This window comes from Mixophyes fleayi, chromosome 7, assembly GCF_038048845.1.
Source record: "Mixophyes fleayi isolate aMixFle1 chromosome 7, aMixFle1.hap1, whole genome shotgun sequence".
NCBI classification, from domain to species: domain Eukaryota; kingdom Metazoa; phylum Chordata; class Amphibia; order Anura; family Limnodynastidae; genus Mixophyes; species Mixophyes fleayi.
Window position 1 is genome coordinate 100,369,373 of NC_134408.1, and position 26,954 is coordinate 100,396,326.

General features: G+C 37.4%; 1 protein-coding gene across 1 annotated transcript in view; it reads left to right on the forward strand.

Moving 5' to 3' along the window:
* Window positions 1-17,408, forward strand: part of ZDBF2 (zinc finger DBF-type containing 2) — a 40,663-nt gene extending 23,255 nt beyond the window's left edge. Inside the window, exons 6-7 of the mRNA XM_075180207.1 lie at window positions 774-901; window positions 13,558-17,408. Of these exons, the coding sequence (XP_075036308.1) occupies window positions 774-901; window positions 13,558-16,264 (2,835 nt within the window). The 3' untranslated portion in view covers window positions 16,265-17,408. The remainder of the gene's footprint in view (window positions 1-773; window positions 902-13,557) is intronic.
* The last annotated feature ends 9,546 nt before the right edge of the window (window positions 17,409-26,954 follow it).

The window sequence follows — 26,954 nt, forward strand, 5'->3', positions numbered from 1 at the left end:
CAGGAGGTACCTGTGGAGTCTCCAAAATGACTTGGTTGCCAACAGGGTGCTGGAGGATTTTCTGGGTGAATTTCTTTTTTAGATTACCCCTCCCTTTCTAGCAACTTGTTACTTATAAATTAATTGAGCAACTTGCATTTTGTATATCCCAGTTTCCAGTTGGCAAATGATGGTGCACAGCCATTGCTTTCCCTTGTACATAGAGTTAATGAAATAGGAACTTTTATTTTGTAGTTAAAGCTTAAAGCTATTACCGTTCTTTGAGACATTCAAATAATGTCTACGGGCCTGATTCTTTAAGGATCTTAACTTAAGAAACTTCTTATTTAAGTCTCCTGGACAAAACCATGTTACAATGCAAGGCGTGCAAATTAGTATTCTGTTTTGCACATAAGTTAAATACCGACTGTTTTTTCATGTAGCACACAAATACTTGATAGCTCATTTGTACACTGAAGTTTAAAATTGATATTTGTGTGCTACATGAAAAAATAGCCAGTATTTAACTTATGTGCAAAACAGAATAATAATATGCACCCCTTGCATTGTAACATGGTTTTGTCCAGGATACATAAATAAGAAGTTTCTTGAGTTAAGATCCTTAATGAATCAGGCCCTACATTCGTTATAAATAGAAGCCAGACCATCTATGGGTAGACAGTGACATTTTATAAAATCACCTACACTTTAAATAATATTTCTAAGCAGTAGAGGAGAAGAATGACCTGCACCATTTTAATCTATCTTCATTATATATTTAATTGTTGCTCCAGCATCTTTCAAGTGACCAGCACAGACACCTTTCCAGCTGTAAAAAGAACCGTTTCAATAACAGCATGTTGATGGAGCGTTTCTTGCAGGATGTACACCTCTATCACCCCCAACATTATCATGATACAAGGTGAGAATTATGTGTGACAAATAGTTGTTTTTGTTGTGGCAGAACATGATCCATGTAGTTGGCTTGTTTGTGGAATGTAATATAAACTGCATCAACAGACTTTTTTTATTATATCCGTATGCTTGATAGACCTTGTGGTTATGCATTAATATTCTTGTATTATATTACAGAGATTTTTACTTAGCGTGGTATGAAACTTTACAAGACATTCCTCAACATGTAATGGGTAGACTTCTTGTTATTATTTGTTAATTTTTAAACTGTGCGATTCTTTGCCACTGACAATCCGTGCATGTAAGTGGTTGCCTTGGACTAGTTAACAGTTATTAAGGGTATAGGGAGATTCTCCATCATTAGAACAATTTCATATTTTGTTTGAATTTATTAACAAATTGCAGAGCGGAAACCTTATTTCTGACCCTTTTTTAACAAAAGAAAAGATGCATTCTGTTCCTAAAAAGTATTATATTCAAACTATGTCACAATACATTATACAAAACATAGGGACTTCATAATCAACTATGCATAGGAATATATAGCTGCTTGTTACTAGCAGGAGTAGGACACGGCAGGTGCAGGTAAGGACTAAAATAATCAACCTGGACCAGGGATCTGCGTAGTTTCTGATGATTCATGAAGTAGGTCCAGACAGAAGAATCGCTGAACGGACTTGTCAGGGACTGGAGAAGTTAAGATAATTGGGGTCACAAGCCGACGTCAGGATTGTAGAGAGCAGAATGGTGTAGGTCACTATCCAAAGCCAAGAGTTTGAGAAAAGAGTGGTCACACTGGCAGAAGTTAAGCAACGTTGTGACCACAAATAAGGAGTATCAAGAATAGGTGCCTTAAATAGGAGGAATGCAGGTGTCGGAACCAATGGGACCTGATGCCAATTACAAAAAAACTCAGAGCAACAGTTACAGAGACGAATTCATGATTTAATTGCACATTGATGTCACACATACTCGGTCGCCAAGTCCAGGACTAACAACATTGATGCAGCGGAGTGTTAATTCTTGTCCGGTCTTCCGGACTATAACCTTATCACTGTACCAAACTGAACTTTTTTCCTAGGGTTTCTAAATATGTTGGGCTTCATACTTTCACTAGAACAGGAGAGGAATTGTAAGGGCAGAAAAAGAATTGGTAATGTATGAAGTGGGAAGGACCAAGCTGAATACTGGAGAGATTTTTAAAGACAGGGAAAGCTCCAGGCGTATAGTGACCACATCAGCATTATTGTTCTTCTACCTTATGTATCAATTGTTCCCCACACCTCATAGATTGTAAGCTCATTTTGTCAGGTCCATCACTGCCTTCTGTTTCATGTCGTATGTTCTTGCTTGTATCATGATCCCCTAAACTGCTGCCAAATATGGTGGCGCTTTATAAATAAATAAAATAAAGCCGGTAAGATGCACACCCTAAAGCTCCAGGAACAACCCTCACAAAATACTGGGTATATCTCACTTCAATGAAAACCACAGTTCTCCTGCAACAGTAAATATCTGGTGAGTGGTACTTGGAAAAATAATTACTGTCACTGGCTGGTATTATGTCACTGCATGAGCAAAGGCATAAGACACACAAGAAACATGGTGAGGCCAATATGAAACTGCTAAAAAGCAGAGCCAGTACTTTAACATCTGCACCTTTAACTTATGAAGATATGGTATGTACATGCATAGTCTATGGCTTGATCATTACAGAGGCAAACTGATCACGGGGGCAATTTATTTATATAAAGGAGCAACTGGCAACAAGTACAGGCAAATTACCAGATGCTGGGAGACATCAGAATAAAAAGTCAGACTTGTTATCTGGAAAGGCAGCAAATGCAGATGAAGTTGGGTGACTTGGAATATAAATTCAAAATAGGAAATTAAATGAATATGATCTTCAGAAAAACATATTGTCCTTGCTTTGTGTTTATTTCTGACAGCTCAGTTATTGAGGCTATTTGAGTAAACATATCCAAACCAAGGTGGTAAGAGCATACAGAAATGAGTCCACCAGGAGATGAAGGAAATACACGTCCAAGAGTACTAATTTACTGATCTGTGCTCAAGAAGCACCAGTCTGGGCTGTGTATAAACAGTTGGGAAATATTATTTCAGAGGATAAGAAGCTGTTCCTGCTTCAGTATTTCTCGGCAGCAGAGAAGTTACATGTATACGCTCTATTTTATTTTCCCACGGCTAAAGATTTGCAGTGATCTCTTCTGCTTGCCTGTACTTATTCACTGCAGCCAATTTCGAGCATTTCTTCTTGCAATGGAATCTGTGATGCAGAGGTGGAGACGATGGATGAACGAAAATGAATGAAAACACAGGCTACTAAAACCACATACCTAATTGTTCCTGCACAGCTCTGTTAAGGAGAAAGACAATCCACCCTTCTGAGGCAATAGCTATGTTGCAACTTCCACCATAACCAGGTTGATATGGTCAATGTTATTGTATATTTCAGTCTAGGTTTTCTAATAATAACATACATAGTACATAGGTTATTTAATGTATATTTATTGCTTTATGTTCAATAATTATATTGCATATGATCTATAATATGCACAAAAACATGTACTGTATATATTAAAATATATGCGCTGATAAAATATTATTTTTATTTCAGTTAAGGGGGTATATTCCCCAAGCTTTAATATATATCGTATGTATAATTGCAGTAGAAGCAGGGTGCTCAGGAATGCTCTATTCGCCTTTTGCGGTTATTGTATTGTGGAGGCTGAGAGAGCTATGTTATGAATAATATGGCAAGTTTCTCTTGCAATAATGTAGTTAGTTATACACATGTAAACATTTTTTAGGGCCCCAGTTTAATTCACACAACATGGGTCAACAGAATTGACCACTTATAATTGGCCCAACTTCCACTGACCCATACTCCCAACAATAGCTCACACCTTTATCCACAACTTTCTCATAGTGATATATAAGACCCTTGGGTAAATAGACCTGGGGAGATTCCAATAATCCTATGGTTAAGCAAACCCATAAGTCTCCCAAGTTACTACTACCAGTCAACTGTAATATGCATCTTCAAAGATAATTTTTGTGTGCACTGGTTGGTAAAAACGGCACAATTTGTCATATGTTGCGGTTTTATTGGGAAACAAAGTTATGAATCACAAGACAAGATTGAGTATCTAAAACAAAATGAATTCCTACTAAGTGCACCCTAGGTGCCAGCTAATGCATACCAGCAGTACCACGTCACAGGTATACAATTTAAGAACATTTCTCATTATGGGTACATGTACTGGCACTCCTGATTACAGCACCAAGAATGCTCCTAAATGGTTTCAAATATTTAAACACTCATACATAAATAAATCGTCAAAAAATAGTTATTAGAATGTCATCCTAAAATATGTGACCATGGGAGAATGTCACAATCATGATGCCTTCTCAATGCTCCAAACATGAACACTCCAGCTCCCTTATTCATCCTTATATTTTCCTAAAATGCTTCACATAAATCCTGTATATTCTCATATATATGTGACACAACAAGCAAGAAAAGAAACATTGTAGAGATGTTTACATGGTCACTTATTATTAATTACCAGTGTTCTCCCCAGCACCTATTTCCCGTGTCTCCACCCGGCTGTGTTTACTTGCCACCCAGCTCTGTGAGCCCAACAGAGTCCTATTAGTAGTAGAATAAACCATTGTTTCTCCTATTAGAACAGGCACTATGTGAGCACTACAGCCAGCAGTGTGTGTTAGACCACTGACCACCAGCCTGACCAGTCCTGGCAGGTGTGGGCAATAGCCTCCTACATTTTTCAATATTATTGCAAAGTATTACACTGCCCCCACCTGGCTACTTCTCAATGCCACCCGGCTGGCAAGATTTTCTGGGAAGAACACTGATTAGCAAGAATATGTTCTTTACCAGGGTAATTAAACCTTCTAGAATATCTGGAATGTTTCATCAGCGAAAACAAGGTTATTTACCTCCAATTACCAGGATTCTTAGACAGACAAATCCAGGAAATTTGCTTCATACCACTGGGCCGCTTTTATCTCATTTCTACTGCTGTGATCTTTCTCAAACCATAAGAGAACACCGAGTGAACTCCATCTTTTATAATCTCAACCATCAATCAGAAACATCTCGATTTAAAGTTATTTCCATCCAAAACTATTAAATCTTGTATATAAGCATTGCCACATCTAACTATACCAACTCTCGTTGCCCACTTATACAATCTGTGGTAAATTATATTATTTATAACCACAGGACAGGTAACAGCCAATGGAAGGACTTCCACAAAAGCCAATCAAATAAACTGGCTTCAGAAGATCATGCTGACATCTCTAGATAAATATACATTGCTCAGAAACATCAGCGAGCGTTCTGTGTATATAGAAAGTTCATTTACTGCTTGCATTCCACCTACTAGCCCTGTAGAATGCATATGAACTTCTTCTGGTTGCCACTATTCATAGGAATGAGGTGTCGATTTCAAGCAGCTCTAAAGAATTAAGTATCTACTGTACAACTACAATATCTGACATAAACAGACCTTATTATGAGAAATTGATAATGTATGTTCCCACCTTAAATCTACTGTGAAGAGTAAAGTTGTCCCATGCTATACACATATTAACCAAGTGGAAAGCACAATGTCTTCCCGCTTCCTGCTTCTCAATACAAAAAAAATATTTGGAGAATGAAAAGATCCATGTAAAGATGTGCCCACATTAAATACCAAAGTTGGCAGAGAATGGGGGGTACATAAAAATAGTTGCAGGGTATAAAAGGAAATAAGTTACAATTCATGAATTGCTTATTCCAGAAACAATTTCAACTCAAACATTTTTAAAGTGAATATCCATTCTATCTTTTTTTTCACTAACATACTCCCAGTATATTCTTATACAGTCTATCCCGCAAAAGGATTTCAATGAATTTACAAAACACTTAAGATTTCCTTTAAAATGTGCAAGTACTGAATGATTGTTTATGTTGATGTTCCTCAAGTGCTTCCATAATCTTATATTCAAAGGACATGAAGTCCTGCCTATCTATTGCTTTTTACATTCACATTGCAATAGGTATATAATGTTAGTAGAATTGCAAGTAAGACACTCTTTAATGGGAAGTATCTAAAATTGCATATTGGGAGGAAATTCAATTTCCATTATTCGTGAGAATAACGCAGCCCTCGCACTATTACTGTTAATACAGTAATTTCACAGCAAAATTTTGCTCGCAGTTCTGAGATCTGCGAATAATAATCTGTGTTAAAGTTACTGTTACGACAATAGTGCACGGCCCACGTTACTCTTACAAGTAACATGGTCAATTGAATTCCCCCTTGGAATCTCCTTAGTAGTGTTTATACATGGGCAGGCTAACAAAGTAGCAAGATATATTTCATGTACACTGGTCTGAAAATATTACACCGTTTGTCATATGCTCCTAATTTTTTGGTAAAATAAGTTATCAGTGAAAATAGAGGACAAACTTCATTTTTAAACAGACCAGTGATCAGTTCTTCTAATTGTTTTTCTCCATGTGATAGCTTATGCATCATGGGGGGATTTAGAGTAGCATGTAGGTTTGCAAGCTTTAAGTCGCAAGAATATGCATGAACTCAAGTTAAATACGTCCACCATATTTATATTTGCGTTACATTACATTTCAAGCTTAATTACAGAAGACGTGACCACCGCACAAGTAAGTACTTGTATGGCAAGCAATTGGGCTTACACCTACTTTCTGTAGGCGCAACAATTACACCTAAACACCAGACATTTCAGATGTAACTCTAAGCCTAATGACGTGCCCAGTTCACTGGGAGCCTGTCACGGTTCCACACGAGGTATCAAGCTAATGAAGCAAATCCTAGGGTTCGAACAGTTTTGCACTACTCTAGCAGGGCGCGGAATCTAAGGAGGAAATGGTATTCACCAGGAACGGCAGTATGGTCTTAGCTGCGTCTGACTCGCAGGTCACGGCCCCCACTAGGAGTACTGAACGGAAGCCCTTGGGAAGGCTAGAGGAGAAGGAACCGTAGGAGGAGTAGTCAACGGTCCCGATAGCTAGGTAGACACCCTGGAACCGGAGATGGAGCGTGAGCTCTGCAGTAACAGAATACAGGTGCAGTGGATGGAGCGTCAGCTCTGCCATCTAGCCGGTTACCACACAGACATGGAGTGGAGAGAATCAGCCTAGAACAACAGTTGAGGGTCAGCTTAGCGGACAGCAGTATGCGAATACAGCAGGTGAAGCGTCAACTTTGCAGACAACAATATAGGAAATGCAGCCGGTGGAGTGTCAGCTCTGCAGACAACGATATAGTAGATGCAGCAGGAGGAGCGTCAGCTCTGCAGACAAGGGTGTAGTAAATGTAACAGGTGGAGCATCAGCTCTGCAGACAAGGGTGTAGTAAATGCAGCAGGTGGCTCTGCAGATAATGGTGTAGTAAATGCAGCAGGTGGAGCGTCAGCTCTGCAGACAACAGAATAGACAGGACACGCAGGGAAGCCACTTCTATCACCAGAGGGTGACTCAAAGAACAGGCACCATAGGTAGTGAGGAGGTTCCTTTTAAACTGGGCGCCACAGCAAATCCACCAATGAGAAAGGAAGAGGTTTAATACAGCTGGCGCATGCGCAGACCCAGATCCAAGATGGTGGTGCCCAGGACGGAGCGGAGCGCCGGAGGCAGGTAAGTCTGCCGGGTGTCGGGTGCGCTGCCCGATCACCCGGCGCGTGACAGAGCCCTATTCTGCGTCTTGAATTACAAGGGTCCACAAATGTTACCGGTGCAAGTTGTGCGCATGGGCAGTGTGATAAATTATACATGACATCCATAATTACGCAGAAATGCACTTGCATACAAATTCAGACCCTATATAGTAAGGAAAGCAACAAATAAAAGTGTGCTTTAATTTGCACTGTCCCAGCCAGACTTTCTTAACAAATCATAGCACTATGGTTGTGAGGTGTGGAAGAAGTCTACTCATAAGAGTGCTCAGAATTATTTCTCGGGCAGCTGATGATTTTGATGTACATTTTTTGGGGGTTTATTTTTGTTTTATAATGGCAGAGTGCACAAGGCATACACTTGCAAAACATTATGAAGACCTGGTCACAGGTCCACTTTTCCAACAAAAATGACCTATGTGAAGATAAACATATATAACCGACATAAAGGGCCTGATTCATCTTCGGACGCAACCTGCAAGCAATCTGCATTTAAATAAAAGAGCACGGAACTTGAGCGTAGTTCTGATCATATCCAAATGCATTGCAAGATATGTTTCCATTTGAATCTGGGTGTAAGTACGCTCAACGTTACTTGCCGTATGTAGACAGAACAGAATGCAGTATACACATAAACATATTTGTAGTATAAGGTCACATTAGAACACATACAAAAAATGTAATATAAAATAAATGAACAACTCTAAACAGTATAACCATTCAAGTCGTAGGCAGTCAAAAGTGATATTTGCGCTCAGACATGAATTGCATCTATTTGCGTTCGCTTGCGTTCTGGCGCATGCGTTGAGTTCTTTCAAGATACAGCATGCAAATGGACTTGCTTCAGAAGAATCAGACCCATATTGTGTATAGGTTAGACTCAGGGTTATTTCTCTTATGCGAATAAAATAATTATGTTTTATTTATAATTGTTTTTTTTATAAAAAATGTTTTTGCATTTGAAGTTTCTTTTTTCTTATTGCAGTAATTGAAAGTACTGATAACAAATGTTCAAATAACAAACAAGTATGTTCTACAAACAAAGTATACAGCAACATCATAACTATAATTCTCCCTCGGGTGAAACAAAATTGTCAGCAAGCATATCACAGACTCCCATTCTCAAATTTGTATTTTGAGTGCCAGGCCACTGGTCCTGTTCAATCTCACTGGACTTACTGTCTTCTGCTATCACAGTTTCTCTTTGTCTGACAATGTTGCACAAAGCACATGCTGCCTTGATTGCAGAATCCACCGAATCTATATCAAACCTGGTTGTTAATGGAAACTTTTTTTTCCACAAAGTGCTTAGCTGTGGTACGTCAGTAATAGATATCAAGTCCAAGTTTGGGGTAAGGTTCCAGTAAATTTACTGATAGAGCAGAAGCCTCATTAGCTGTGAATACTTATGGGAAAGTTGGTGTCTGTGTTTTTGAATGTTGAAAAAAGTTTAAAATAACCCCTTTTTGATAACACATAACACTCAATACAGAAAATATGAATGTTCCATAACACTGAATGGAAGTAAAACAACAAGCCCTGGACACAGGAGGAGACATGGACATTCCTCAATGTAACAAGCAGACTTTCCTCTGTGGTTATACTATGCCTTCCCTAAGAGTTTTGATTAGTAAGTAAGTGCAAGTCGAAGAAGTTTCAGCAACTCATCAAATATTCTGATGGACAAAGAATTTGTTGTTGTATGTTCTTAGATCAATGTACAGAAGATTAATGGCTTTTTGTCAGTAGATGAGCAAGCACAGGATGTACCTTTTGGCCAACACTTTTCTGCGATTCAACAGTGCTGCTTCAGCTTGAAGTATCAGATTGTTGTTATCTTCAAGTACACAACAACCCTCACCTTAAAGAAATTTACCTTCTGACATAGAAGTAATTTAAGCAATTCAACTTTATAATGCATCAGGTAGAAGAGACAGCAATGAGACTCTAGAGCTGTAAATTCCACAAATATGGTAATAAATATAGAAAGCTATTAACAAATTTAATGAAGGCAGAAATAGTTCAGGCTATTGTTTTAACAGTTAAAAATAAGCATCCAAATCTCTGCCACAGAGGTGACAATGTCCTGTCAATGGATCAACAGTTCTATGGGAAGCTATATCGGAAGGATGATTTTGACAAATTGATCAAGACAGTCTTCTGGAATAGCATTAGATTACAGCAAATCACAGAAGTGCAATTAGAAAGTTTAAACAAAACAGTAACCATTAGATCTGGTAATTACACAGTTGAAAAATCTTATACCCCCAGGACCAGGCAAATTTACATGAGAGTAATACTGAAAGACAAAATATCTTACTAACTTTTTATAATGCCATGTTGCAGCAGGAGCTACCAGCGGTGAATTTCAGCGCTACTCTTATTAAAGTATTGCCAAAACAGGAGAGACATCTTAGGTATTGCACCATATAGGTTTATCTCTTTATGTAATGTCAATTATAAAATTTTAAAAAATATATACGGAAAATTTTAGACTCAGTGGTATATTTACTATGCAGTGGTTCCGTAAAACCGCGGATTCTCAGTGCTTTGAATTATTACTTTTTTTAAAAAACTGCACTTTTATTAAAGACAAAGCACATTGGGTTTTGTCGTTAATAAAATTACCATTTGAAAAAAAATTACTTTAAAGCGCCGGGAATCGGGGCATAGTAAATATACCCCTTAGTCTTTCATGTAATGTTGATAAAGGTCAAACAAGTTTTATATAGCAAAGAAACCCTATATTCAATATTTTGAGAAAAAATACTTTTTGACACAGCGTTGAAGCCACTGGTGTTCGAACTACATTCTCATTGATAGGGCCCCAGATGTTTACTTTTTGTTGAACTATTACCTACTAAATGGTGGAAAGTCAGCGTTCCCATCATAATTTTCCCGAAACACACCATTAAGAGCTACTATGTAGTTCACCTGCAAAAAAGATACAATCTGTGCCAACCAAACACTTATGCTTAACTGTCTGTGGAAACTTAGGGCTAGCTTTACTAAGCTGCGGGTTTGAAAAAGTGGGGAAGTTGCCTATAGCAACCAATCAGATTCTAGCTGTCATTTTGTAGAATGCACTAAATGAATGACAGCTAGAATCTGATTGGTTGCTATAGGCAACATCCCCACTTTCTCAAACCCGCAGCTTAGTAAATCTAGCCCTTAGACTTTACACCATATCGACAGAGTAAAAATGTTTACAGATGGAAGAGGAAGAGCTTGGTAAAGATTTGGTATCCAAAATGGATTTCAGCCTATTACATTTTGAACTGGCCTCTCTTAGAAATGTGGACAAGCAGATGTTTATGTCCAGGCAAGCCAAATAGTTTACTAAATGAGTACTGACAGAATGTTTTCATTTGGTCAATTAGATTCAAAATGAAAATTCTCTATTTTGAGGTTACATGTAGTGATCGACTATATTACCTGAATCAATCTTTTGAGAAGTGAAAAGAGATTTCCTGGAAGTACATATATTGAATTCTATTCTCACAGGGCACGTTTCATTAAGGCACACATAAATTACGTTTTTCTTTATAACACATGTAATTCTGGCATATGCACGTTCATATTCAGCTACAAGTGGATCTGAAAAAACATCTCGTTGAATACACCCAAGAGTGTTTGGAAAGTGGAGATGTTGCCTGTAGCAACCAATCAGATTCTAGCTATCATTTTGTAGAATGTACTAAATAAATGATAACTAGAATCTGATTGGTTGCTATAGGCATCATCTCCACTTTTCAAACCCGCCGGAAACTCTCAGCTTGATAAATTTATGTCTAGGTATGCTCTGCACAATACACTATACACTGCAGGATATGTCCAATACATATGTGGAATAGAAAAGTCCCAGCAGAACACACAGAAAAAAAAGTATTCAATGATTGTCACCTGTTAATAACAGTCAGTAATGAAAAAATATTTTTTTTTTTAAAAATGTTTTTTTTTTCCGCCCCATGCAGTACATTTGTCATGATGTTATTAATGTCTGCAGGACTTAAAATGCATTTTTACAGTCGCCCCTTACTGTATATTGACTGTGTACATACGTTCTCTGGCTTATAGTCGATTTCTGGGCATGCACAGAGTGCTTTTACGCACACAGCACGTATGTTCATTTACGCTCCTTGAAGAATCAGGCTCATAGTGAGCATACTTTCAAGCACCTATTAGCTGTCAGATGCCCACAGTTTTTGTTTTTTTTAGAGCAATGTATATTCTTGGCACAAGAAAGCATTTAGTAGAGGGAGAAAGCAGAGAGATGTAAACAGTTACAAGTAGACCTGAACACTGTTTTAAACCATGCTGGTATATTGAATTTTGTTTAATAAATAATTATATTAAATAATTACTTTAATAAACTTTTCATACTACCATACAGAGAAATGTTGTAGCCATGTCATTCTGCAACCTTGATCTCTTGGTGAATTTGCATCAAAAATCTTTTGTGATTTTATTAACAGTTGCAGATCGTTAGACTCTAACAATGGAACCAAAACTCCATAAATTAACGTATTTTGACCCAGATAAGAAAGCAGACACATTCCACAAATGGAGCAGTTTTATTGATACACTAGATCAATTGAGAAATAACATTTGATTCAGGTCTTTGAAAGTACTAAAATGGTCCTCTCTACAATCACTTGCTGTGATTGGCATGTTAGGCAGAGTCTTGATTAGAAATTGAAATCTACTTAATAGGTGTTCTAAAGTAAACATGTAAAAAACTTAACAGTGATGGATAACCACAACCTTCATTTGTAATGTGTATGTTTATTTAACTTTTCTTTTTTCAAATTTTTTTTGTTACTAACACTTTACAATGGTCTTATAATCCTTTCCAGGCCGAAGAGCAGTATCAGTTGCTTCTCTGAGATCATTTGCAGATGGATTTTCTCCTTGGCATTGTCTTAAAACAAGCTTAAATGTTGCAGACCGACCTGCCAAAGATTAGGCTTTTACATAACGGTGGTAGCACTCCCTGATGGTCAAAATATGATTTGACCCTTGATTAGTTGGTCCAGGCTCAACTTACCTTCTTTATTGATATAGAAGCAGTGAAGAAGTTTTATTTTTTCACACATGACTTCACATTGGCTTTTTTTGGTGAATTAATAATGACAAATTAAAATCTGGATTAATTGTCGCTTGAGATTAGATTTATCATATTTTAGGACTTGGTGATGATTATGATAAATGCTAATTATGTCCTGATATGTAAAATGTTTATATGTTTTGATAACAGTTTAAAAGAGGTTGTACTTTTGTTTTGTACATGAATGTATAATGGTGATCATAACATACAGGAACAGGGCCTGTCAGATGCAGATATGGACTGAAGTAAGCATCCTGCCTCTGGAAACTCTATTTTTACTGATGATCCAGTTGGAAGCATAGACTATTTAAGATCAGGGACTAGTGATGATGGGCCTGATTCATTAAGGATCTTAGCTTGAGAAACTGCTTATTTCAGTCTCCTGTACAAAACCATGTTACAATGCAAGGGGTGCAAATTAGCATTCTGTTTTGCACATAAGTTAAATACTGACTGTTTTTTCATGTAACACACAAATACTTGATAGCTTATTTGTACACTGAAATTTAAAGTTGATATTTGTGTGCTACATGAAAAAACAGTCAGTATTTAACTTATGTGCAAAACAGAATACTAATTTGCACCCCTTGCATTGTAACATGGTTTTGTCCAGGAGACTGAAATAAGAAGTTTCTCAAGTTAAGATCCTTAATGAATCAGGCCCGATAAAGAGGGGAATGGTTTGAGTCACTAGCGAGGTCAAGGGTTGGAGAAAGCTGTGTGGACAAGCTAGCTAAAGTTCAACAGTAGAGTAACTGCAGGCAGAGGTGTCAATGTCATAAATATTTAAACAGTACATCTTTGTTTTTCAGACCAACATACGATGATATACCAGAAGTGGATGTGCTTTCTTCTTCACAAGAAGATCGATTTTGTATTGTATCACCTCCCCAGACAAATAATGCCACTGTTTCCAGTTTATTAACAACTGATTTGAACAAGCACTGCATGTTTGATTCATGTATATCAAAGTACAACTCTAAGGAAATGGCCTTCAGTCAGACACGCAATAAAAAGCCTGAAATGGAGCAGTGTTCCACAAGTGAGGAACTTCAGCAAAGTATTCCTGCTTTCAATAGTATATTGACCATTGGCCAGGAATCCTTAAGTACAGCAGTAAATACTATGCCTCACAGCTCTCCGTGTAACCCTTCTCCTTTGTTTTCACCTAGCCAGTTGACTGCAAAAAAAATTGGTTGTTTTGAAACTCCACATTCTATATTATATTTGGAGCCCAATAAGAACAAAACCACAAAGCATGGAAAGGGAATCAAGTCCCAATGTTCTAATGTGACCACAAGTCCTACAAGTGCTTTTACAAATAGACAGTGTAATTTCCAAGGCAGCTGTTGTAATTTGACCTCAGGTACATCATTTGGAAAAGAAAGCATTTTCAAATGTCAGGAGGAAAAAGAAGTTATTCTCAGGGATTGTGTGTTGACTAATGACTTAAAAAGATCAGGAACTACTGGAGAAAGTCCTAACCACCTCAAAGACCAAGGGATTCGCTTGTTCAGAGGTGATAAAACCTCAGTAGATGATGTAATTGAGGCAGTCATATGGAAATACTGCCATGAACCATCATCAAATAGGTCACCAGAAAAGGATGAAAAAGGTGTTTCGTCATTAAATGTTGAATCGATTATTACCTACAGTGAGGGATCAAGTTTAAGTTTTGACTGGAATGTACCAACGCAGTTAGGAGAGGAGTATTCCAAGTCGCTAATAACAAATTTAGACTTGCTCAAAGAATCCAGTGTGAAGATTGATGAAGACTACAAATCTAAACTTAAATGTGTTCTCCGTGTAAGCCCAGAAAAAGATTTGCAAGCTATAAAGTCTGAACATAAAGAAGATATTCTTCCAGCTCTGACTCATGTGCCTCCTTCCTTTGTTGGTAAAACTTGGTCCCAAATAATGTATGAAGATGACTTAAAAGTTGAAGCTCTTGTCAAACAGTTTAAGAAGGGGAAGTTCCATTGCTACTTCGAAGAAGAACCTCAAATGAATGCTGGCAGCAAAAGACACCATAAAAACAAAGAAACAGAAAGAAAAAGTGAGGTGCAGACTGATGACTGGAATGAATCCCAAAATGTTAATGTGTTACCATTATTTGAAGATCATCTTTATGAAGATCATCATTCTGATACCCACAGTATTAAATCAGAAACATTGCTTAAATCCAAGCACCCTAAACCCTGTAGAAGAACATGGAGACAAGCTTCAAGATGCCAAGTAGTTAAGGTCAGCCATGGTACTCAGACAAGTTTGGTCAACTACCCAGTGATAAAAAAGAAAGTCCTGAAAAACGAATCACAACAAGGTGTTTTTGATGACTTTGGAGAGGAAATGACTCCAGACATGAAAACTAGAATGTGTGCTTTAAAGCTTCCAGAATCATACACCAAAATTTTAACCCCTTTACAACCCAAGACTATGGTTTATGTTCTTTCACATCCAGATATAAAACCAAGTACTTTTAAAGCAGCTTGCATATCTAGCAGAGGTCGTAATCGATATTCCACTGACAGTAGGGACTCTGTGTATTATAAATATAAGCAGTCTCCTCTGAAGTATTATGATCCTTTGACGAATCGTATTCTTAAAACCCCTCCAAGAAATTCAGTACGAGGAATGGGTAGCAAAGCACTCTGTGTTCGGAAGCTGTTCAGAAGTCTAAGTAGCGAAGGAAATGTTGATAAACTAGAGTTTGAACAAAAGAAATCCGATACATCAAAAAAGTCTTTGAGCAGTTGTTCTGTTGCTTCCGTACACACTGATTCCGCCAAAGGTAAAGATCTAAATTCAAGCACAAATGGAGAGGGGTCATCACATTGCACAGACTATATTGGCACAGCTTGTGTAAAATCAGGGCACCCTGATAAGCCATATGCACAATTTCCTCTTACCCCTTGTAATGCCAGTTACGCCCAGGACAAGGAAGACATTCAGCATAGTTCCATGATCACACAATCTAAAAAAACAATGAGGCCAAAGAAGATGATTAGAAGAGAGTCTCCTAAATCCTCAACGAGGAAGACCAAGCCAGTGTTGGAGCCTAGAGTTGCTTCACAGTTCAAGGATAATTCACAAAAGATGGCAAAAAATTTAGGAAAGCCTGCACAAGGTAAATCAAGATGTAAAAAACAGCCAAGAAGAAAATCTTCCTCTGTACTGCCGAAATCAACCAAACCTTTTGTTCAGGTTTGTCGACCTAGTAGAAAAATAAGTGCAAGCCGAAGGAATGAACGGTCTGTTGGAGGACAGAAGACACTTGGAAAGTCACAGTTTGTTTCACTAAAGCCTACAAAAAGAAAATCAAGCATCACTAAGTGTGTGTCAAATAAGAATACTCAAAATAGTTATCAAGACAAAAGACTTACTAGAAAGCGCAGCAAAACCTCTGAGATAATTGTCCATAACACCATACACCAGTTGAGGAGTAGACACATAACTACAACCACAGCTTCAAGTACCAGAACTCTTACTAGCAGACTAACAAGAAGAAAAGTCAGTTAAAATTATGTTAAAACATCTTTAGATATAAAGATACACTAAAACACTGTGTTCTGGAAAACGGGTAATATAGTATATTTTTAAATATTTTATATTTGTTGAAATGAGAAATGTTAAGCTAATTTCCAAATTATTTTACATGTTTACTTATTCTATAAATGCTTATTGTAAAATAATAGATTTGTTTATTTTATAAATCTATGTAAAGTGAACAAATATAAGTATGTTTTTGTTATTGTATTGAATTGCATATTTTAAATCAGAAGATCAGTTGCTGTAAAACAATGCACAGTCAACATGGGAAGGGCTGGCAAATTTTAGCCCAGAGGGTAAGACTTGACTCAGAGGCCACTATTTAAAGGAAAAAAATGCAGGTGACCCAGCCCAAAGTAGGCCACTATGGGACCACCCCCGGGGGCAGATGCCCCCCCAGCCCAGCCTGCCCGTGACAGTCAACCATTCAGAAATTGCGCAAAATATGAAGTTCAGAGTTCCTCTTATATCAAACTTATTTCCCATTTGCATTCCATATTGTGTTGGGTAAATATTAAAACTGCCCATACATACAGTGATTCCATCTTCCAGTTTAACCATTGAAGATCAAATAAAACCGCACGTTTATGGGCCCAAAGCAACATCTACACAGTAGGCCTGATTTATATTCGGACACAAGTCCCTTTACGTGACGTTTCTTGCGTGAAATAGCTTTGCATATACACAGAAACGGACCTTCGCCAATGGACGCAATTGCATGCAATTCACTTAAGAACGTAATTGACATTTACAACAGCTTCTGACTTGAAGGGTGGGAAGGGGTGGTTGACCATAGGCAATGTACAGTAAGGGCATGCCAACGCCCATGCTGCGGATTCAATTCCTGGGTTTCTCCAAGTACATTTTTTTAGCTGTATCATTTTCACCAGCTACAGGGCAGGGGTAAGTGCCAACTGATAGTGATGACTGTCATGGCATTGTCTTTGTATTAAATACTACATGTTTGCAAGTAACTAGATAGCAAATAACATTTGTATGCAAGTAAGAGATAATATAAAAATGCATTGTATGTACAGTACGCATTAAGAACATCCGATTTTATGTATTTAATGTAAAAAGTAAATAAACTAAAAAAATATTTTTTTAAAACGCATGTTTTAACGATTATGATATAATGAGTTGTTAGTTTATTTTATAACTTTTTTTTTTTCTTTGCAAGTGTTCTGGTGAGACTTTATATTGCACATATGCATGTGTGTATCCTGGACTGTTTTCTGCCTGTTAACATACAGTAAGTACTTACGCCCAGATTCAAATTGAAATATCTTGAGATTCGCTTGGATTTGAATACGGTCGGAAATACGTTCAAGTTCCGTGCTCGTTTTTTTAAAAAAGCAAGTTGCGTGCAGGTTGTGTTCCGATTTGAATCAGGCCCAGTAACTCTACTTTGTCAGATACTGATTTAGACTATGTGCAGTCCAACAGCATTAGTTGGTCCCCACAGGAGCCGTGTGTGGTTATACAAGTATGTGACCAAATTGAACATAGATCCAGGAACTGAGTTTGTCTTTCTATAGACAGCTTTAGAAAAAAAACAATGCTTACATGTCTTGGTAAGTTTATGGTTTAAACTGTTGCTTTACCGTATGCCAAAAAGTGAAATAAAGAAACCAGATTCTTTATGCACTGATATATTAATTATGGTACATGACCTTCTAGTAAAACAACTATGCTTTCCCAGAACAACATTTACCTAAGTGGCAATAAGAAATTTGCTACTGTTCAAACCAGTTTTGGAATAAGCAGGAATTTGCACTTTATTAAATACAATTATTTTACTGTGTATTATGCACTGTAACTTTATGCAGGCTATATCTATATTGAGAGGAATTCACAAATGACTCTGCCTAAAGAATTCTAACATGTTTATAAAAATCCTCTGAACATGATATTTCATGGCGTTATTACCACTGTTTTGTGATTTAAAGGGTATTACGACAGAAATGTTAAAAATGTATTCATTTTAGCATGATCACCAAGGTATGTTATTAAATTAATCTGTAGTTTTGAAAAATATTTTAAATACACAGTATTCCCATATAATAATATTGAAAGAAGCACTTTTAATAAAAAAATAATAACATATGATTCATATTGGATGTAAATTAAGCATATTTGATCAAACTATGTTCCAAAATATTTGTTACATTTGGTGATAATTTTGCTCCCCCTCTTCTACATTTCTAAACTGACTTTGATGTCTAAAATGCATTCAGAAATTGTTTGTGAATTCTTAGTTAAAGTAGAAATCTTTAGAACACATGTAATAGCATAACAATAATATTCAACTCATCAAGTTGATTCCATTTTGGTATGTGTGATATTGAAAGTTGTTTTAAATAGTAATGACAACATGCTCTACAAGGTACTATGACAAGACGTTTGTAATAATACATATACACAGTTCCACAAGCTCCAGGTCAAATTATAATGCGGTGGTACTGACATATCTGGTATGTAATCATAGAGAAGAAATCCATATTTGGACATATGCCATGAATGTGAAGATAAGTAATTCCATGTAGTGATGTCCAAAAACTTGAAGAAAATGTAACATTTATTCAGTTCACCATTAAAAGGTTCACAATGGCGCTAATGCAACATTTTGAAGACATGTTTCTGAGCCTGAAGGAGAACAAGTTTTTTTAAATGAAATAAAAAATGCTATATATAACAAGCCATGTACACAAAGAATGAGATCTGCTTTGTACGTACATCTTCAATAGGCAAGAGCTGCCAAGTTATTTTCCAAACAAGAGTCTTTGAAGACAAAATATACAAAGCTAAGACTATCACATAGCATGAACAACATACTATTCAGTTCCATTGGTATATCAGTATTTAATGTGACTGCATTGAATTCAAATGGGTGTTTTAGTTCTTACTGGTATTTTAAAATGAATTCACATGCCAGGAATAATAGTGTACTGCTACAACATCAGCACTGTGAATATTGCTGAGTTATTTTCTTTGGATCATTACGTTTTTAACAAGTCACCTGCATATATTGCTGAGATACAGATTGTCCGAACCTGAGAAACTATTGTTTTGAAGAAATTTAGTAAGGGAATTCAAATCTGTATCCTCAGCATTTTCTAAATGCAGAGCCAGCAAATGTAGAAAGACTTGTTCATTTCTTGTAGTTGGGAGTTTGCAAATTTACACTGCTCTATTGTTATTCGTGTAACTGATGCCGCTGTGAGGTGGTCTTTGTTTAACTGGACTAGTTCAAGAAAAGGTGCGCTGATTGTTAACCAGGTATTCAAATAAATGGTAAGTCTGCTTTTGCTATATATTGCCCAAGATGATTTAGGGAATGAGGCACCTATCCAGCTGGTGCATACCACCTAATCCAAAGCATTGTATCCCAACTGCTCTTTTGTCTGTTATTTAATTTTTTGCTATTACTTTGGCAATGTATGCATACAGTAATTATAAATAACAATCAACAACACTTGAGTCAAATCATTTTTTATTTGCATCATACATTTATTAATACAGTTTGCAAACTATTGATTTCTTTTATTTTTTATTTGACTTCTGGTGGAAATTAAGTGCATATTAAAGTTAAATGTTATACCTATATACAGAATATTCCAATACCTCCAATATCCCAGTACCTCCAATAGACCTTTTTATACTAAACATTAGAAACTGTTAAGCTCAAGTTGCCCTCAACTTTTATTTCCCTAGTGGGCAGAGTTCGTCTAGAAATGTGCTTCTCCATCGAAGTGCATCTGGAAGGTGGACGGTGCACATTGCCTCCAATTAAATGTATAGGAAGTGTCCCAAGCTCAGAGCTGGTGCAAAAGTCAAGTGTTTTTGCAGAATGAAAATATCTGTGTGCCCTTCCACAAAGTAAGGAGCATAACTGCCAGAGCCCTCTCATTCCCTTTCACTCATAAAAATGAAAACTAACTTTTGCACTTCTCCATCTAACTAGGCACATCACTGCATCTACTACGTACTTATTAGTGATCTCTCGCTCTACCAAACTCCTGCAATTGGCTGGTACCAACTGCTCCTCTGCAAACGTAACATCTTGCTCTGCAAATCCATATGCTTTAGTGGAAAGCTAGAGACACCTGTTTTATTTCAGGCATGTGGTGCCTCTAAGGTGTATGTTATACGGCTCCTCAGCCATGTTATTGAGGGCCAGTCAATATGTGTTTTACAGCATGTAAAAATGGCTTCATGCTTTGTCATGTATGAGCTAGTTTTTGGGCTGTCTAAAGGTTCTCCATAGGGCACAACTCTTTAGCACAATATAAAGTTTTGCCATGACATAACATATTTACAATTTATCTAGGAGAAATCACCACTTTGAGATTCTTAGAACATTCAACTATTAAATCTAAAGTCCAAATCTAAGCAAAGTACAAATACATAATTAGAGAGCAATCAGCATTGCATAATGTTTAGTGTCCAGACCCCTCTAGAGCCAGCAATGGCTGGTTATATACTTTACAAAGAATGCATGTGCAGTACATTCTGAAACTTTAAGCTAAGTATTAAAAATAAATATATTACAAGTGTATGATAAAAACAGCTTGCACAGCAAATATAAAGAAGTATCATTAAAGAAATCATATATAGTGAACCATGAATGTAAAGGGGAGTCTTGCACAAAGAATAGATTTATATTACATTCACATTGTGATTTCTTTGCAGCGAAGAAGAATAGGAGTTCAGAGAATAAAAATACTGTGAAGCTGGACAGTGCCATCTGTAATTGAATGATGGTGAAAAGTGTACTGTTTATATCTAACGCTGGTTTTCCCTGCAAATGTAGTTTTCAAAACATAAATATCTATCGCTATTTTAGCAGTATTCACAATTCACCAACATGAAAAAAAGACACTTTACACACAGTTTTTTCTTTACACAATCCAGTTACATAGCGACAATAACGTTGTGTTTTCCTGTTACTGTAAATAGTTAATAAACTTTCAATTGCTTGGATAATTCCAATCACTTTTAATTATTGTCAAAAGCTGTCCTTGAATTTCCTTGCATGGTGCTGGGAATATGCATTTATACATTTCATGGTTTCAGAAATTGATTGATGGAAAGAGAGAAACAAACAGATTTTAATAATGGATGAAGTTTCAGATTATACATGGAGCATGATCAGCAAATCTCACCATGCCCTCTCATTGCTGCTCTGTGCATCACATGTCAGTTTACCTTGGTCAGTTATTAGTTTGCTTAGTCAGCTTTAAACCAGAAATAAAATGGCTTCATATATACATATTGCAGACATTCTAGTGAGAGTTTATGAAATGGCTCTTTGTTCCAGAACTAGAAATATTGTCAACAACCAGCCTTATAATAAAGCAGACATGGAGTGAGCTCAGGTAGTGGTATGTAACAGCCAATAAGTTTTGACTTTTCAGACTAGGACAGTGGTTCCCAAAGTGTGCGCCGCGGCTCCCAGGGGTTTTGTCCCGGAGACTGAAATAAGAAACTTCTTCATTTAAGATCCTTAATGAGTCAGGCCCTACGTGCCCAATTGAAGGCTGGAGATACCATCACAAATCCTCTGAATGTCAGAAATCCTTCATTTAGGTGCAAGACTCAGTATTTTTCACTTCATAGCGTGGCAAATACAGCTGATGCAAGTTCACTGAGATGCAATCAGATGATTGCTGACATGACAGAGGAGGGAATTTAACCTTCCAAACAGTATTTAAACTTGCTCTGCCAGTCATTCCCTGCCAGAGTATAAGCTTTTAAGCTGTGAGCTCCTGCGCTTGTTATCCAGTTTACTGCTAGACTCATTGTTATGTACCTGGCTTGTTCCTGTTTTTCTGAGACTTGAATCCTGACTTTATACTACGCTGACATATTGGTTTTGACCTCTAACTTTCCGTGACTACTCACATGTTGACGGGTTCTGATTTGTGTTACCTGCATCCTGCTGGCCTCAGCTAGTCTGACCACTCTGGCTTCTAAGCTACTACTTGTAATGGACTGCCCACCACGCTAAGGGCCAGTTCAGTGAACTACGATCTGGTCACTACATACAGCCTAATCTACCCCTTCCTGCGGCAGGCAGGCTTTGATGAATACTGGCCGTAATTTAGACTCTGCACCATCAGGCTCTAGCCTTGTCAATCCTAGCTGGTGTTGTGTCCACAACCCTGGTCCTGATTGTAAACTCTAGCCATAATAATTTGAAGTAGTTCCAGTCAGCACGTCATCTGAATCCAAGACAGGCAAGGTGGTCACCCTGTTTCTCTTGATTCAAGTTTGAGATTACCTTTCGCACTGGTACTCAAAACACTAAAGTTGACCCTCTCTCTAGATCTTTGATAATAGAATCCAGTTACAACTAGTCTATTAGCATTTTATAGTCAGTATTTCTTTAAACATTTATTCCCTAACATTGCTAACTAGGGTATGCAATGTGCGATCTCTTCGGCAAAGCAACTGGACAACTGCTGATGAATAGGGGATTAAAATGATACCAGGCATGACACGTTTCCTGTAACCTGAACCTTATATAACACTAAAATGTACATATAATCATAATATGTAAACTAATAATAAACTACATCCTATCTGCTCACAAATCACTGTGGAATGGAATCAATATAAATATGAAATATATAAATAACGAAATGTTAGAGTGCGTGTGTGTGCGTGCGTATTTTACCGTGCGATCGCGCTACGCAATGTGCTATGTGGCATACTGATCGCAATCGCACGTCAAAACAATATTAACCAATATACTTCGTACATCCAATTATACGACTTTGTCAGTTCCACCCTTTGATAGTATAATAAACTATCACCTTAAAGATTTTATATGCAGGATCTCAGTACCACATTTCATTGATCTGTAGTGTAAGTTCCCCTTGGTGTATGACCACGCTGTCTGTAGATCTAAACAAGTTATCACAATAGAGAGTCTTAATCCTCCAAACAATTTTTTTCTTTTACTATAGACCGTATACCTCTGGAGCTTGGAGATAACCTTTTGTATGCCCTTCAAGGGTGCAATAAAACATGTAATGCATTATTTGGAATGGTACAGGGTACAATAGAACGTGTATCAGTTATACAGAATACTCTACTACAGTTCTTCATGTCTAACAGGTTCATCCGACCAAAGCATATCTTTTAGCTCAGACAACATTTAAATAGTACATGTTCATCAATAACATTATTCTATGTCTATCAATAATGTCATATACAATCTCCTTCAGCTTGCGTTAGTATATACACTCTAATAATGTCATCAGTTCTTTTCATCAACACTTGTGGGCAGGCTATTGTCTGTTGGTTCTTCCCAGTCTCCCAATACTCAAGTTTCTTTGTACGTGAAACAGTGGTCGGCTTGCCAAATATTGGGAGACTCCAGACTAAGGGACCTAGGTGTCGTACTTTTCCCCTAGTGACCTCCCACCCATAATTCGGGTACTGGAATATTTATTGGAAAGAGAACTAGTCCTACTCAATATAATCACTGAGGCACGAGAGAGCACACCCAGCACTTAATTTGGTCTAAAACCTTACCCACCCAAGAATTATAATCATTCTCAAGGATGCCTGCTCAAGTCCGAATATTACTGGAATGGCATCGCTGGATGTACTTCTCTTCAACTATGGGGTCAACGTACTTACGGACGTAATGCTACTCAGACAATAGCCACTCACACTTTCTCCAAGCTTTCCAAATTTTCCTTTACCCCTGAATTGAATAGAGTAATTGGCTGGACCGATTGTGCTAGGAGTGGTCTTGATAGTGGGGGAGGACTAGTGGCCAAAGCTACCACTTCAATCAAGTTTCAACCCTCATTCTATTCAATTCGTTCTAACTAGTACCATTACTTTATGTTCACACTGGTTTGTGGCTAATCAAAAGTATGTTATTTGTTACCACTACTCATACATTTTACATTTATTATCAATAACATGAATACCCCTATCACCTATTATAACTCTAGGGCTATCACATTGAATAACAAAAGCTTTGAGTATGACAGAGTAATACATTAGACACATTTCAATACACCTTTACCCAGACATATTTCATTGGTACACCAGTATATACTTGAGGATCCTGCAAGTTGGTAATTGGATGACATGGATTTGCTTTACCTGGAGAAAAATCCATCTGCAGGAGGGATATGGGATGGCTCTATTGGTATCATCTTCCTGACATTCTCTCAATCAAGACAGGACGTTGCCGTCCTACTAGCTTGAGAAGAAACGTCTGGTGCACCCCAATATACTCTTATCAGCTTGCACATACCTTCTGTACCCAGCTGAACCAGACCATGTGCAGCCTCCACAGGGTCTGGAAGATACACTCTAGGTGCTACTGGTCTACATTGTCCATCTCTCCAGGGTCCGCCAGACTCCTAACCACATTTCTTCACCTTCAAGACAGTTTATTCTTCAGGTAACACAAATCTTCATATATTAACTAATATGTGTATGCGTGCATGTGTGTGTGTGTTCACATTTTAAAACAATACAATGAAAAACAAAACATAGATTTGTCAGCTGTCACATACAACCCTGCTGTCTATTTGACAGCTATGTTCACCCTGGTGTGACAGCCATGTATAGTCGTGTGTGTAAGTGTGGATTTTAATAGCAGCTACTTCAGTTGGTAACTGTGTCACTGTATAAAGTCCTCTATGTAGTGTCCTACTCGTGCTGGTACTGCTATAAAGGATTTTTTTCAGTCACCTCAACATCGCCCCCTAGACTAGAAAAATGCTGAAGACCAATGTATATCAATCGATTATCCCTCTGCCAACTCACATGCCATTTTCAGTACCCCATGTTCAGCTACTTGGCTAAGTGAGAAGGGCAAAGGGGTCTATTTCTGTAACACTTTCTTCAAAATATAACAGTATCCAGTACATGTCTGTCTAACAGTGAAAAAAATATAAAACACGAAAATTCTACATTTTCTAGGGTTTCATATTATGTCGTATCTTGTGGCAAAAATCCTACTCCAATGTTCTACACAGAGATGCATATCTGTATGTCTAACCTCTAGCGATCCATCCACCCTTTGTGCATAAATATAAAGGCACACTTTGTACAGTTGGCCCAAGACAAAAAACAAACAAAAACAGATATGCAATCTATAAAACATGAATCGTATTTTCACAACAGAACCTTTCTGCTTAAAATTAGCAGCTTCTTTACACATAAAACAAACCCCTAACTGTTTCTGTAACTCTAGTTACAATCTAGTATGTATATCCCTGAGTCCATCTTATGTCAAAAATGTCTTAGCCCCATTACTGAGACCATGTCTACGTCTTTTTTGTATCTCTATACAAGAGAAGAGAGAGATATACTAGCATAGATGTAAAGAATGAGAAAATAGGAGAGCGATGAATAATAAGAATAGGAAGATTTGAATACAAGGGTTTGAAAACAAATAGACATGCAGAAAGGGAGATTTTACAGCAAACAGGACAGCTGGATTGGACTCTATGGGAAAATGGCTGTATTCATTCCACTAATCCCCTTAGCTATTCGCTAAACTATGACTCCTCCCCATACTTGACTAGGGGGTCATACATCAACCATGCAATCCAGTGTCGTCCGTCATTTTGTTCATTAAGAACTCGGTATCACCATAACTATATACCTTTGCGACGGACTTCCTGACTTATAATAGAGAAATGAAAAATTAACTCTTAGGGCTAGATTTACTAAGCTGCGGGTTTGAAAAAGTGGGGATGTTGCCTATGGCAACCTATCAGATTCTTGCTTTCATTTATTTAGTACCTTCTACAAAATGACAGCTAGAATCTGATTGGTTGCTATAGGCAACTTCCCCACTTTTTCAAACCCGCAGCTTAGTAAATCTAGCCCTTAGTGACTCATACTAATCTGATATATATAAAACGATATTTTAGAGCAAAGTATGTACATACTTCATTTTTTGAATAATGATTCTCTGCTAAACAAATTATCATGAGTCACTGCAGCCTAAAACAAAGAGTGTTCCAATGATCCATTGTTAATTTGTCTTTCAAGAGTAAATTTTCTACTTCTCTATCCCACCCCCCATAATCACTTAGTCTATATTTATTTTCTCTACCCTTATCTGTGAGAAGAAAAGACAAGATAGGTATCATTAAACAACAAATGAAACAAACATTTTCATTCTTTACCATCGGCGATCAGGAAAGCAAACATGTGACAACATAAAACAAACAAGCAAAATCAACAAAGTTTACTTTTAAATCAGTTTCTTTCTCAACCTGCACACTAATACTTACCACAGATTAACATTTACCTTGCCTGCTTGTAGGACTACAGATATGACCTGACTTCTAGAGTTGACTATAGTTCTTCCTCAAAGTATTTGTTGCTATGAGGTGTGCAGGCACTGTTGGGAAACCTTTGAGACTTGTGTACGCCTTCTTTGTGGGTGTCTTTGATCTTTTCTCTTTACAGTATCTTATGTGTCCCTCTTTATGGCAGTTGTAACACTTTCTTGTCTCATATTGTTTCTGTTCCTTAAACCAGGTGTTATTATACTGTGGTCGTGTGTGCAGTCCCTCTAGTGCTGGGATACTTACCATCATTACCGTGTCTCTTTCTCTTTATTTATACTTCTATCATGTCCTATAGATGACTCCCTGAGAGCATTTACAGT